At 38.1% G+C, this 12,179-nt stretch overlaps 2 protein-coding genes across 2 annotated transcripts; both read right to left on the reverse strand.

Annotated features, from left to right (window-relative positions):
• Positions 1–3,562: 3,562 nt before the first annotated feature.
• Positions 3,563–6,662, reverse strand: LOC141767684 (uncharacterized). Its single transcript, XM_074635227.1, has 2 exons — positions 6,263–6,662; positions 3,563–5,960 (listed from the first exon to the last, which is right to left on the reverse strand). Exons 1-2 carry the CDS (start codon positions 6,282–6,284, stop codon positions 3,691–3,693), a joined length of 2,292 nt encoding a protein of 763 aa, XP_074491328.1. The 5' UTR covers positions 6,285–6,662; the 3' UTR covers positions 3,563–3,690.
• A 2,128-nt stretch (positions 6,663–8,790) lies between these two features.
• Positions 8,791–11,635, reverse strand: uts2d (urotensin 2 domain containing). The gene is made up of 5 exons (XM_074636987.1): positions 10,797–11,635; positions 10,451–10,555; positions 10,325–10,362; positions 9,987–10,077; positions 8,791–9,877 (listed from the first exon to the last, which is right to left on the reverse strand). The coding sequence occupies exons 1-5, from the start codon at positions 10,903–10,905 to the stop codon at positions 9,852–9,854; spliced, it is 369 nt and encodes a 122-aa protein (XP_074493088.1). The 5' UTR covers positions 10,906–11,635; the 3' UTR covers positions 8,791–9,851.
• Positions 11,636–12,179: the final 544 nt, after the last annotated feature.

The following is a 12,179-nucleotide window of genomic DNA, read 5'->3' on the forward strand; positions in this document are numbered from 1 at the left end:
GTGGAAAATCCCTCCGAATACCACGTTAAAATAAATTCCTCGCAGACAAATAAAGGCTGGATTAAAAAAACTCCCCTGTTTTGCACTGTGGTCAAATATTCCCGTGACCCCATCAGTATGATTTCCTCACACCATGCTCACTCTCTCTCTCACTCTCTGTGGGTGTGTGTGTGTGTGTGTATGCCCACTGTTGTGTGAGCTCAGCGTACTGGAAAGGCCTAATCACCCGTTGCCATAGCAATGAACTTGGATGCTGTTCACCAATTCATCCCCTTTTGTTTGCTGTTTGTTTTAAAGTCCAATCACTTCTCGTGGAATTTGTGGCATCCGCTGTCATTTTGTGTAGGTTTGAAACAGCTTTGAAAGCTTTGCCTCCAATGAATAATGTTATTATTATCATTAAAAACATTTGTATGAAAACTTTAGGATTAAATTAAAATTAAATTAAATTAAATAGAAATTATGTTTTTTCAGGCCTTTTCTAGGCTTATACTATTATGTCATGTTATGTCATGTTATGTTATGTTATGTTATGTTGTGTTATGTTGTGTTATGTTGTGTTATGTTATGTTGTGTTATGTTGTGTTGTGTTATGTTATGATATGTTATGTTATGTCATGTTATGTCATGTTATGTTATGTTATGTTATGTTATGTTATGTTATGTTATGTTATGTTATGTTATGTTATGTTGTTATGTTGTGTTGTGTTGTGTTATGTTATGTTGTGTTATGTTATGTTGTGTTATGTTGTGTTGTGTTATGTTATGATATGTTATGTTATGTCATGTTATGTTATGTTATGTTATGTTATGTTATGTTATGTTATGTTATGTTGTGTTATGTTGTGTTATGTTATGTTATGTTATGTTGTGTTATGTTATGTTATATGTTATGTTGTGTTATGTTATGTTGTGTTATGTTATATGTTGTGTTATGTTATGTTGTGTTATGTTGTGTTGTGTTATGTTATGATATGTTATGTTATGTCATGTTATGTTATGTTATGTTATGTTATGTTATGTTATGTTATGTTGTGTTATGTTGTGTTATGTTATGTTATGTTATGTTATGTTGTGTTATGTTATGTTATATGTTATGTTGTGTTATGTTATGTTATGTTATGTTATGTTATGTTATGTTATGTTATGTTATGTTATGTTGTGTTATGTTGTGTTATGTTATGTTATGTTATGTTGTGTTATGTTATGTTATATGTTATGTTGTGTTATGTTATGTTGTGTTATGTTATATGTTATGTTATGTTATGTTATGTTATGTTATGTTATGTTATGTTGTGTTATGTTGTGTTATGTTATGTTATGTTATGATATGTTGTGTTATGTTATGTTATGTTGTGTTGTTTTGTGTTGTGTTGTTATGTTATGTTGTGTTATGTTATATGTTTTGTTATATTATGTTGTGTTATGTTATGTTATGTTGTGTTATGTTATATGTTTTGTTATATTATGTTATGTTATGTTGTGTTATGTTGTGTTATGTTATGTTATGTTATGTTATGTTATGTTATGTTGTGTTGTGTTGTGTTGTGTTGTATTGTGTTATGTTATGTTGTGTTATGTTGTGTTGTGTTATGTTATGATATGTTATGTTATGTCATGTTATGTTATGTTATGTTATGTTATGTTATGTTATGTTATGTTGTGTTATGTTATGTTATGTTGTGTTATGTTGTGTTATGTTATGTTATGTTATGTTGTGTTATGTTATGTTATATGTTATGTTGTGTTATGTTATGTTGTGTTATGTTATATGTTATGTTATGTTATGTTATGTTATGTTATGTTATGTTGTGTTATGTTGTGTTATGTTATGTTATGTTATGATATGTTGTGTTATGTTATGTTATGTTGTGTTGTTTTGTGTTGTGTTGTTATGTTATGTTGTGTTATGTTATATGTTTTGTTATATTATGTTGTGTTATGTTATGTTATGTTGTGTTATGTTATATGTTTTGTTATATTATGTTATGTTATGTTGTGTTATGTTGTGTTATGTTATGTTATGTTATGTTATGTTATGTTATGTTATGTTATGTTATGTTGTGTTGTGTTGTGTTGTGTTGTATTGTGTTATGTTATGTTGTGTTGTGTTATATGTTATGTTATGTTATATTATGTTATGTTGTGTTGTGTTATGTTGTGTTTTGTTATGATATGTTATGTTATATTATGTTATGTTGTGTTGTGTTGTGTTATGTTATGTTGTAAATAGGATAGTATTTATATGTAATACTTGGACACACTGTTCTTTGACCACTCAAAAAATGTCATCGTACTGTGCACACATTGTTGTGGTTCTGTTTCATAATGGAGGCTTGTGAAATTACAGGGGCACTGTTTTCCAAAAGAGTCATCTCAACAGTTATTCTGCTCCACGACCTTGTGAAATCTGAAAGATCACTGAATCAGAGCTTCCTGTTTTGAGCGATGTTACAGAAACGATGATGTTATACTTCCCACTATCCAAGATGATTCATTTTGGGAATTCACATTTCTCAAAAAGAAACTCAGATAAGAGGGATGTTTACAGAAGCAGCACTTCAATGTTTTTAAGTTGTGATGTCTCTTCATGCAGTTTGGAGCTTTCACCACTAGAGGGAAACAAATCACTTGTGATCACTTCTGACTACTTTGGCTTAAGGTTGCATTATGAAGCTTAACATTGCACTCTACATAAGAAAAACCGATACAAATAAAATAAAATAAAATGTGGAAAACTTAGAAATACTGATACTGTTCACATGAGTATGTATCACATTTTGCATGCAACCTTAAGACAAGGAGATAGCAAAGCAAGGATGACAGAAAGAGTTTTATTTTATGTTTATCTTAAAACTTAAATCTAAGGCAACTAACCATTGTTTTCATTACTGATTAATCTATGAAATATAAAAAAGTAGCGAAACACACTCATGACAACCTCCAAAAGCCCAAAGTGACGTCTTCAAATTGCTTGATTTGTCCGACCAACAGTCCAAAACCTAAAGCTATTTGATTTACTATCCTATAAGACAAAGAAAGGCAGCAAATCTTCACATTTGATAAGCTGATTGAAAAATTCTCAAAATAGTTATTATTAATATTCTTTGATTGACTTATTGATTAATTGACCAATCCTTAAAGCTCTACATAAATTATGTAAAATTATGAACAAACAAGATGAAAAATATAATCTTTACACCAGTTTTTGAAGCTTATATACTGCATTATATAATATTCAATACTGTATTATCGTACTGTAATTCTTTGCTATCCTAAAATAACTTCTTATTAAACTTGGTCACAATATTTTAAATCCCATATTCCAATTGCTTTTATATAAACATAGAGAAATGTAAGAAAATAGAAATAAAGGAGTATGTACCATGAAAATTATGTTCATAATGCTATATAACAGAGTATATGTAGAGAAACATAAGTAAATAATAAAAATAATAAGAAATATTTGCATTAAGACATACAATATATAACCACAGTGCAAATAAGTAAATGCAAAATGCTCAGAAGTGTTAAAGTAACACTTGAAGATACAACTTAACACAACATCTAGAAAAGCTGCACCCAAGAGGGATCTTTTATGAACTGCAACCTCTGGGAGAGGACCGTTATCTTGGTCTGTTGTACACCAGGCGGGCCTGATAACATGTTCTGTTACGCTGGAGGAAGTGCTCACTCAGCTTTCAGCTCATCCACAATCTTGTTGAGGCGATACATGCAAAACATGGCAGCAAGAATGAGGAACAAGCCTGCGGTCACGAGAAGGATGTGGCAAAACATAAGGAGCCCGGTCAAGGCCGCATCCGAGGGAAGAAACCACACGTACACCCGGCCCTTGTGAAGGTTGTGGTGAACAAACTCGGGCCCCTGTTCAACCACCAGTGTGTCGTAGAAAGTAGGTGACTTGTGATAAGACGAGAGAGTCTCATTGGCGAAGAGAAACTCTTCGTTAGGCAGGATGTTGGTGGGAGTTTCGGGAGTTGTTGGTAGGATCGTGGTACGAAAGGAAGATGGTTTTGTAGTTGGAGTGGTGGTTGAGATGATGACTTGCTGGGTGGCTCCTTGTGTGGTGGTTGATGTTGTTGTGGGCGGTGTGGTTGTTGAGATGATGACTTGCTGGGTGGCTCCTTGTGTGGTGGTTGATGTTGTTGTGGGCGGTGTGGTTGTTGAGATGATGACTTGCTGGGTGGCTCCTTGAGTGGTGGTTGATGTTGTTGTGGGCGGTGTGGTTGTTGAGATGATGACTTGCCGGGTGGCTCCTTGTGTGGTGGTTGATGTTGTTGTGGGCGGTGTGGTTGTTGAGATGATGACTTGCTGGGTGGCTCCTTGAGTGGTGGTTGATGTTGTTGTGGGCGGTGTGGTTGTTGAGATGATGACTTGCTGGGTGGCTCCTTGAGTGGTGGTTGATGTTGTTGTGGGCGGTGTGGTTGTTGAACTTACAGCTGATGTTTGTCCGCTGGTTGAAATGGTGTTGAATGGTTTCGTTGGCTCATGTGTAGAAAAATAACTTGGCGTGACTCTCGTAGCGTCGCAAAACTCAAACTCCTCATCACGCAGGGAGCCAACGGTGCGGAGCATTTGGTACACTGGACTATCACACGTCACATTCTGTCTGTCAACAACCACATGCTCATTATGTCTTATCCATTTGGCAATACCTCTGATACTACAAATACAGTCCCAGGGATTGCCACTCAGATTAAGAGCTTTCAAAACTGTATTTGACAAGAAAATATCTCCTGGAAGAGTCTTGAGGCTATTTTTCCTCAAATCAACGGACGAAACCCCTACAAGGCCCTGAAAGATGTTATTTGGTAGGCTCTGCAGCTTGTTGTTATTGAGAATCAGCGTGCCCAGCGTGGTTAGTCCGGAGAACAACTGAGGATGTAGATAATAGAGGTCGTTGGATCTCAATGAGAGCTTCTCAAGCTTGGGAACGCAGCAGAAGAGGTCTGAGGGCAACTCCCTCAGCTTGGCATTTAAATGGAAGTTAAGCGTCTGGAGTCCAGACATGTTGGCGAACAAATTTCCAGGAACAGTGTTGAGGTTAGTGTAATACAGATAAAAGACCGTCATGTCAGGCATGTGACCCATTAGCTGGGCTGGTAGAGATAATAGCGGGTTGTTGTAAATGGTTAGCTGGATCAGTTTGGGCATGTTGTAGAAGCTCTTCTCTGGGATAGTCTGTAGTTTGTTGGAGGACAGCGTCAGGATAATCAGGTTCCTCAGTGACCAGAACACCTGAGGTGGAAGGCTCCTGATTTGGTTTGAATGTATTTTTAGCTCATCAAGGTTGACAAGTTCATCAAAAATCCCAGCTTCTAGCCCCTCTAGCTTGTTTCTATAGAGCAAGAGCTTGCAAAGATTAGTCAAGGTGTGAAAGATGGTTGGTGGAAGCTTCTTTATGAAGTTACTGCCAAGGTTCAGAAAGGTGAGGTTAGTCAGTCCGTTGAAAACATCTGAAGCTAGACTACTCAGTTTGTTCTGGTTCAGGTCCAGTATCTGCAACTCAACAAGTCCTTTAAACATATCCGGAGCTATGGTCTCCAGCCTGTTGCCATCTAAATACAGCTGCTCCAGAGCGGTCAGTGGACTGAAAACCCGAGCAGGGAGGGTAGAGAGATCATTGGACGACAGCTTGACTGATTTGAGCTGTGGCGCAAAGTTGAAGGCGTTGGGATGGATAGTGTGTAGTTGGCTGTAAGTCAGCATGAAACGCAACAGGAGGTCCTGGTTTGCCAAGCTCTGTTCGTTTATGACGTTCATGTTTGTGGTAGTAAGCTCCAGCTTGTATGTGTGTTCAGGTAGCTCTGGTATATCTGTGATGGTGACGCCAGAACACCGGACAGCACCAGTAACGTCACATGTGCAGCTGCTGGGGCAGAACATGCTGCAGGTGAGGTGTGGCAGTGTGGAGAAGATGAGTATCATCCACAAGGTACCTGCAAAGCACATTTTGACACAAGATATGAATTAAGTAGTTCTCATTAATATCACCCCAAATAGCAAGGTAATGATCTTTCACTGTTCATCCGAAATGCCAACATTTTTCTTCAACTCAAATTCTATTAGGTCAGTTTTTAATGCCAAATCTGGAATTCAATTCTTGACAAAGTTCTCAAAGAATAATTTTAAAAAGATAAAGAAAAACATTTAAGATATTTTTTTTTCTCTTCTAATAACAGTAAAAAGACCAAACCTGACTTGGGGGTAAAAAACAAAACAAGTCAAATATTCTACCAACCTCTGAAGTGAGAACCCATCATTGTCCGTTGTCACTGTGATCTGTGCTGCTCTTCTCTCTAGGGCTGTCTTAAAGAGCTGTATCAAGTGCCCGCCCTCTGCTCCGCCAAAATGCCCGCCCAAAAGTCCTCCACATGGTCATTCATCACACTACACATCCTTCAAGATGCCCAACCATTGACCTAAACCCACCTACCGTGGACGTAGAAAAATATGACGATATTGGATACATGCGATGACTCATTTCATTAAGCTGCTTTAAGCTTAATATTGTAAATTCTACATTAATATTGGACCCATTATAATCTTATTGTAGGATTACAATTACTCTATTTGTATATCTTTTGTGTCTTTTTATTAAATAACATTTGTAATTGCTGTCCAGTGACAGACTCAGGCTGTTTGAGGTGCAGGGGCAAAAAAATATAAAAAGGGCACCAGCTGCATGCGGTGAGGGCAACCAGCCCACAGAAGGTTTTCTAGCATGTAGGGCAGCCTATATATGGCACTGCATCATGTTTTCTCCATTTAAGGGCATCGGTTAGTGCACTACATCTCTTCTTCTCCATTTACGGGCACCCTGGAGGGGCACTTTATCATGTTTTATCTACCATAGGGGGCATCCAAGAGGGCATTTTATACCTTTTTCTCCACTAGAAGAGCACCATAGAGGGCACTTTTTCATGTTTTCTCTACTGGAAGGGCACCCTAGGGCACTTTATCACGTTTTCCCCAGTAGAAGAGCACCCTATTGGGCACTTTATCACGTTTTCTCCCCTGGAAGGGCACCCTTTTCCACCCTTTTCTGGGCTGGAAGGACACCCTAGAGGGCACTTTATCATGTTTTATCTATCATAGGGGCATCCAAGAGGGCACTTTTGCTGTGTTTATTTCGAACACGGAGGCACCCCAGCACTGAGTCCACCAGTGCTGGCGCCACACGAGGAAGATCTTTGAATTGTCTTTCCCATGGTTTCATCAGTTCTACTTTCCCTATATGTGCTAAGGTTTTTTTTAATATTTCTCGGCTTGGGCTGTGTCGGAAATGGTTAAGCCTTTGGCAAATACTATTGCTTACTACTATGAGTGACACAGGGGATGCTGGCTCAGTTCCTGTGGACTTATCTCGACAGGTCTGACTCTGCCTGTTCTCCAGTTTATGGACTGAACTGAAACAGATAACACTCATTTCTGTATCGTTGCAGTTATAGGGTGTTTTGTGTCTGTTGCTTGTAGTGTGACAGACAACTTTGACAACTACAGAAGCACTTCTTCAGTGTGTCACCTCTCAGCATGTGGCGTGTGTGTAGGGAGACAACGAAAGTGTTTGTGATTAATTGGCCTCTCCCACTGAGCGTCACAGTTAAACTGAGTACCAGGCAGTGATGATGAACAGGTTTACAGAAGCATCCTATTTTAGCCGAGTTTGTCCAAATGTTGTGGATGATTGTTGAGTCATCTTACACCCCCTTGCAGTTAGGGGCAAAATAATGTCAGCAATATGCAAAAATAATCTGCATTGTTAACTTGGGACAGATTTTTCAGTCAGAGTGAATTGCAATTGGTTGCTTATTAGTTTTTTAAGTTACTGTTAAGTTTTCCTCATAGTATTTTTTTTCTTTTCTGTCACTTTAAAGTCCTCCGAGAGCTGACAGCGATGGGGACAAAGTGTGTCTTGCTGTAAGCTGCTGAACCGAGGTAGTAAAACCGGATACAATTAAACATAATCCTCTATTTGAAAAAAAAAGTTAATTTTCCTTTTCAATTAATCTTACTGGCTATTATCTTGCAACATGTCATGCAGGAGCAGATAGAGTGTCAAAACAAATACTATAGTAATAATGAGTTATATATGAATTACACTGAATGATTGAAAAATACAAAACAGAAAATAAATTATTTAGGCCTATATATGCCTATATGTAATGAACCACCACAGAGTCGTCTATTGCAGTGTTTCCAAAACTATTTTTCTAGGCCTAATACTGTATCTATAAATCACGACAAGAGCGAATTTGTGCGTAAATGAACGTTCCTGACCATTTTTACTGTCATTTCAGCATCGCTTTATATTGTCTTGAATAGGTAAACCAGCCATTTCGAAGTTTCAAGGTTTTAAGCATGTGTTATTGAAAACATATACATGTTTAATACTTTATAAATGAGACCAAACAAATGCATTTACGCTGTAGTTTTTTTCCTCTTATCAGTAAAACAAACAGAATGTAAGCTAGCCTTTCATATTAGATTCAATGTTACAATTATCAGAACAATACGGACATTCAGGCTCCCTCATGTGGCACAAAGGTGTACTGCAAATATAGATGTTAAATAAAAGACTATGGAAGAAATTCTGCAAATTTATTTGGCGACCCCAATAAAATATCCTGCGGCCCACCTGTGGGTCCCGACCCAGTCTTTGGGAATGACTGCTCTACTGTACCAGAATTGGTTCTTTGTTTCTTTAATTTCAATATCTGAAATAAAAAATAGGAAAATGTGCACATTTATTCATGAAGCACTTACTGATCAAATTATTTTGCCTTCTTACACAGAAGAATGTGTTACCATCCCTCTACTGTAGATATTTATTTATGGGTTATACCATAAAGCACTTGTTAGTTCGTGTGCATGTGTCTATTTTTGTGTCGCAAGTGCATTAATAATCTCTGACTCACTGGTTCAAAGTCAACACTTTTCTTTGAGGCTGCTGTGAATGCAGCTGAGCGTCACATTCAGTCTGGTTTCCCTGAAACCTCCTCTGTTCATCATTCATCCTCTGTGTGATTCACATCTTTTCACAGCAGCTCTCCCATTATTCAGACTAAAGCCTGTGACGCAGCTTCGCCCCCCTCCTCCGAAAGATCCACTCAAATGAACTCCACCGTGCAACATGTGCCACATTCCTTCACTTAGACGTTTATTTCCACTGTTTATGACGTGATATCTGAACTAAATAAAGAATAAAAGAAGGTTTGAGGGAGTATTGACATGTTATTTTGTAATATGTTGTCCTTTTTTGATGGGAAAGTAATGCAAATAATTGTCTCCTTTTCAAACCTCTAAAAAGAATCCATTCAGTGATCAAGTTATCTTCAATGATTTTCTTTTAAATTAAAAAAAAGTACAGATTCACATTATAATTAGATTTATTTTGTAAAATTAACAGCAGTGCATTTCTAAAAGCAGTGACAGATGTAATGTTTGTTGGCAGCAGTACAAAATATTTTGTGCCCAATTCTGCCACAAGAGAGAGACATAAACAACAGCAGTAAGCAAATGAAATCCCTACGAAAATAATAATAACATGTTTTTGCAGTCAAGTACATTTTGTCATATCTGACCCTCAAGTATTTCCAGTGAGTAGCTGATTATTTACAGATTAAATATGTACAGCCGCAGTCCTTAGATCTCTCATGAGACCACCTCAGTGCGGTGGAAATAATGTTTATTGATGACTTTGATTATGGTACAACTCTATATTGCTGGGATAAATACAGTGTGATTATACTACTGGTGTTGTGAGTCTTAAGGCTATGTTGGGCTTTGCAGCAAAATTTCACAGTGGTCCTCCTCCTCCTGCATCCGTGTCAGACGCAGTACTTCCAGAAGCAAGCTGAAAGGAGATAAAGGCATCTTAACATGCAGAATATTTATTCATTAACTACAAATATTAATGAGTTTGTAAGTTACATTTCAGTCCAGAAGTACTGAATTTAACTCACGTTCACCCCTCTTCCTATTTATGGATTTGCCTTCTGCCAAATTGGCTGTGATCTCCCTCTCCAGCTCTAGGTCCTCCCTCAGCGCCCGCAGCTACGAGCAGAGATCAGAGTGATTAAACGCACCACGTCAGGTAGACGTCACCTCAGTATCCATACACTATCTACTCAATGACTTCTGTAAGGAAGTAGTGGAACAGGTTTTCAAACAGAGCCTCATGTCTGCTTATAATCGATTCACATTTTTTGAGAAAATAACAAGATGCAAACACCACATAAGTACACTGTGGGACATCATTTTATCCAAAGTTGCATCAAGGTGAATCTGTAGATATTCTTACCTCCTCTAATTCAGCTAATTTATTGGCCAGCTCGAGACCTGCAGATAGGAAAACCAGTCATTGTCAAAGCAAGGAAATGCATTTGTGTTATTTATATTATCTTCATCCTTTTATGTTATTTCTCACCTAGAGGATCGCCCTTTTCCACAGGAACTAAGCTCTTGTGTAGCAACAGTGCTAGGAGCTTGCTCTGAGGATCTGTGTCTTCTTTTGGATTAAAAACATGGTTTTCTGCACATACAAAGCAAATAAAAATGCAACTTTAAGCACCCTGAATATCACAAAACATAAACAGAAAAAATGTCACATCCATTTCATTCCATAGTCAGGCATCATCTCTTCTTAACCTGAACCATTAAACCAAAAATGGCACTAATTTAAGGGGTGCGGTTGCATGCAACATCCTCAACATTTTCATTATGTACAGATATATATATATATACCTAAAACAATGCCATTTTTACACACTTACCAGGGTTAAATATGCTCCGTCCCTCCACATGTAGAACTCCCTGCAGTAGTAACATACCCAGGAGTCCCAAGCAGTAGTTGACAACTGTAACCCTATCCATAGTACTCATTGTAAGGTCCCAAACTATCACTGCACTATGACCACTCCCTCAAGCAAGACAAGCAATCCACTGCCTTCAGTCCATCCCGTCAATATATTTATCCTCTCAGGGGCCGGGGGGAGGGGCCACTCGGCCCCTTGCGTACTAAATCAATCGCTAGTCGTCGTGGGTTTCGTCAATAGGCCACCTCTTCACATGGGCCACGTCAAGTCTGAGTGAAATACGGTGATGTGACGTAGGCGAGGCCAGTAACCCTACATCACTCTGACATCGGGCAAATCAAACCAAGAGAGGAAGCTATCAATCAGCCTGTTGGTTTATGAGAGACCAGAATCAGATGTTCTTGGCACTTGCAAGTCTTTTTCTTTTACATTAATTGCTTCTTTAAATAGATACATGGGAGTGTGTTGGTCGGGGGGCAAGTAGATTGAATCAGTCTCTAAGTGCATCATAGCCGGAGATGAGCTCCTCAATCTTGGCTAGAAGACTGATTTGAAGGAACATCCATCAGCGCAGCCCGGGCCAACTACCCAACACCTCCCAAGTCACTATTTTGTGCATCAAGGAAATCACCTCTCATACCTCTGCCACTGTGCTTGAGCAATGTTAGGGAAATGAGCCAGATGGCATCTACTGAATTTGGCTGGTGAGGGTCTCATAAAAGCCGCCATGCACCCATTCAGACTTGACTTAAAGAGCCCGGTGACGTCTGGTGTCCATCCAAGATCCTTTCAGGAATCCATCACTTTAGTTGCTCAGCTTTTGAATACGCAGCAGCTCAAGGGGATTGATGAAGACTAAAACCAGCAATATGGAGCAACCTGAAAGAGTCTTGGGGATCGAATCACAAATTTTTAGTTTTAGACATATACGGTCAAATTAAATGTACTGACACCTGAAACAATTATGTCACAACTAGACGTAATTAGCAATGGTAATCAAGTAAATGTCAGCTGGCATGCACCAAGGTCTTACTTGTTCTCTAAATGATACAGCAATATAAACTGGGAAAAAAAACAACTTGTGTTTGGTGGATTATTTCTCTGTTGTTACAATGCTAATTGGCATTGTATTTTACATCGTTGGAAAGCCTCTTTATTTACCTTCACAATGATGAAGGTACCAAACTTTTTTTTAGATCAAAAGATTTTGCAAATAATTGAACTAGGGCTATCAATCGATTACAATATTTATTCGCGATTAATCGCATATTTTTTATCTGTTCAAAATGTACCTTAAAGGGAGATTTGTCAAGTATTTAATACTCTTATCAGCATGAGAGT

Source organism: Sebastes fasciatus, chromosome 5 (assembly GCF_043250625.1).
Source record: "Sebastes fasciatus isolate fSebFas1 chromosome 5, fSebFas1.pri, whole genome shotgun sequence".
Lineage (NCBI taxonomy): Eukaryota > Metazoa > Chordata > Actinopteri > Perciformes > Sebastidae > Sebastes > Sebastes fasciatus.

Coding starts and splice junctions, on each gene's coding strand:
- LOC141767684 (XM_074635227.1), bottom strand. CDS start 6,284: ATGATGGGTTCTCACTTCAGAG. Junction 5,961..6,262: donor GATGGGTTCTCACTTCAGAG/GTTGGTAGAATA, acceptor TGTGCTTTGCAG/GTACCTTGTGGATGATACTC.
- uts2d (XM_074636987.1), bottom strand. CDS start 10,905: ATGAGTACTATGGATAGGGTTACAGTTGTCAACTACTGCTTGGGACTC. Junction 10,363..10,450: donor GGAAAAGGGCGATCCTCTAG/GTGAGAAATAAC, acceptor TCCTATCTGCAG/GTCTCGAGCTGGCCAATAAA. Junction 10,078..10,324: donor AATTAGCTGAATTAGAGGAG/GTAAGAATATCT, acceptor CTCTGCTCGTAG/CTGCGGGCGCTGAGGGAGGA.